This window comes from Propithecus coquereli, unplaced genomic scaffold (assembly GCF_000956105.1).
Source record: "Propithecus coquereli isolate 6110/MARCELLA unplaced genomic scaffold, Pcoq_1.0 Scaffold832, whole genome shotgun sequence".
Classification (NCBI taxonomy): domain Eukaryota; kingdom Metazoa; phylum Chordata; class Mammalia; order Primates; family Indriidae; genus Propithecus; species Propithecus coquereli.
This window is the reverse complement of record NW_012154530.1, coordinates 33,225-35,447: the sequence shown is the minus strand read 5'-3', so window position 1 is coordinate 35,447 and position 2,223 is coordinate 33,225. Positions and strand designations below refer to the sequence as shown.

The window sequence follows — 2,223 nt, the reverse complement described above, 5'->3', positions numbered from 1 at the left end:
CAGCCAGGTGATGGCTGCAGCGGTGTCAACCCAAACTTGGCCCAAGGGCAGGGTGTAGCCCAGCATTAAACTCTCAAAACGGTGCCTTGAGCCCAGGACTAGAAGGCGTAGAGCCACTTGTAGGCAAGCAGTGTGGGCAAGAAGCTGTGGGCAGTGAAATCCATTCATATCTCAGGCTCAAAAGCAGCCACAGCACAGTGGTGGAGACCTTTCTAGGGTTGCATGAGAGCCCCCAGTCTCTGCTCTCCCTCCTCAGAACAGCACAACAGCAGTAGCCTTGTCCGTAGATCCCCAGCGTCTGGGCATGGATGCTGTGGCATTGTGCATGGGTTCCCTTTCTGGAGCGTCGTCTACGTGCAATCTCTAGGCAGCTCCCTATGCTGGGCCCAATGCCCACAGGAGTTGAGGATTCTCCCATAGCCAAGATTGTAAGAGCCTGTTTCATAATGTGAAGACCTGGGATTCCTCTCTCACTGCTTTCCCACATCCAGGAGCTTCTCCCAGCTCCCAGCCAGTTCCCAGCCAGGCCAGTTTCCCTAAAGCCTCTCCTTACATTGGTACCTCCCATTCTTCTGGTGAATCCCAGCTTTCTCTCCTAAACAATCCGTCCAAAATGTGAATATCTACTTACTATTCTGGTTCCTCTTTGTAGAGGAGGCACATACTACATGCGTCTAGTCAGCCATCTACTTTCTATTTATTTACCCAGACTGTCCGCACTATTCTTGTTCATGGTTCATTAGTGTCTGGCCTCAGTGATGCATTCCCTTGCATTCTCCAAGCCTCACTTCTCCCACCCTTAGGTTGAGGAAGAGGGATTCTCTTATCTGTTAGGGTCCTCTGTGTATTTTTCTTACAAACCATGTTTATCTAATCAAAGCAATTTCCTTGCATTGACTGTATACACCACTAGGCTGAGTTCTTGCCTTGCGCATTCATTTTTCACATGATACCAGCACAATGTTCGGCATATAGTAGGTCCTTAATTAAATAATGAAGAAGTAAATTAATGTCAACTCAACTCTACAACTGTAGGATACTGAGATGAATTTTGCATCATTTAAACCTATGCTAAGGGACCACAGATGCCTGGGCTTATCTTTCAAGATCAACTGTAATTTTTCCTACACCTGACTAACCTGTGCAGACCCACAGTGGGCTGAATCTCACCATTTTTCCTCATCACAGCTAACCTGCTGCCTCCAATTTCTCCTCCTAATCTTTCCAATTTTTTGTTGAAATGTAGGTAGAATAGTGTTGCACCAGGAAACAAGATTGCAAGTGAGGTCAGAATAGCCAGGCTCTGAGTCAGGAAGAGAGACCGTTGCTTCCTGTTGATTTCAGAGGAGCTGGGGCTTTCCGATGACTGATGGTCAATTCCACTGGGCCCACTCTGTCATCTCACCTTCAGGTGTGTTTCTGCTCTGAATGGTTGTGAGACATCAATACCAGTCTGTTGGGTTACAGTTTCATTTTTACCTTAAATCAAGACATTAACTTAAAACTTTAAACAGCACTATAAGAAGACAAGTTAGAGTTATTTGCTTTATGTACTTTGTGAAAGTCATTCTGGTACCATGCCCAATGCCAGTGGCGGTCCTAGGAAAACACAGATCCTGGGAGAAGGTCACTGGGGATTTGACCAGGCTGATGGCAGGGGCTTGTGTACCTCCACCACAAAGTAGTAAGCATAAACATCGGGTGTGCTCGATTTCAGTTAGACATTTCATTTTATCTGATGCCTTTTCAGCATTTGCCGAAGTTGGAGGTTACGAGAGTTTCACGGAAAAGTACATGAATGCCATCCCATCCATAGTTGAAGGGGACAACCTGACAATCGACGCCAGGTGCTACACTCCTCAGGCGGACTCCTTCCACATTTTCCAAGATCCTGTCTCTGGGGACATTCCATGGCCAGGAATGATATTGGGAATATTCATTACATCTCTGTGGTACTGGTGCACAGATCAGGTGAAGTGTGTGTGTCTGTATGTGTGTGTGTACGCATTTATGTTGTTCTGTCTTGTCTCATAGAAAAGAATTTAGTTTCTATTATGTACACACACATCAGTTAAAGAGTCAAACACTTCTGCAAGTCTTGTTACAAAATAGCTGCCTGGCGCCACACTCTCTACCCTATTTCTTGTCCCTCAGAGGCAAATGCTTTCAGCTCTTTCAGTTAAGTATTTGGTATTTATTTCTACTCTCTAAATCCCTGTGCTC

The 2,223-nt window shown here is 45.7% G+C and overlaps 1 protein-coding gene across 1 annotated transcript in view; it reads left to right on the top strand.

Moving 5' to 3' along the window:
* Positions 1–2,223, top strand: part of LOC105825932 (sodium/glucose cotransporter 1-like) — a 43,565-nt gene that overhangs the window by 15,827 nt on the left and 25,515 nt on the right. Inside the window, exon 2 of the mRNA XM_012663842.1 lies at positions 1,751–1,971. Within this exon, the coding sequence (XP_012519296.1) occupies positions 1,751–1,971 (221 nt within the window). The remainder of the gene's footprint in view (positions 1–1,750; positions 1,972–2,223) is intronic.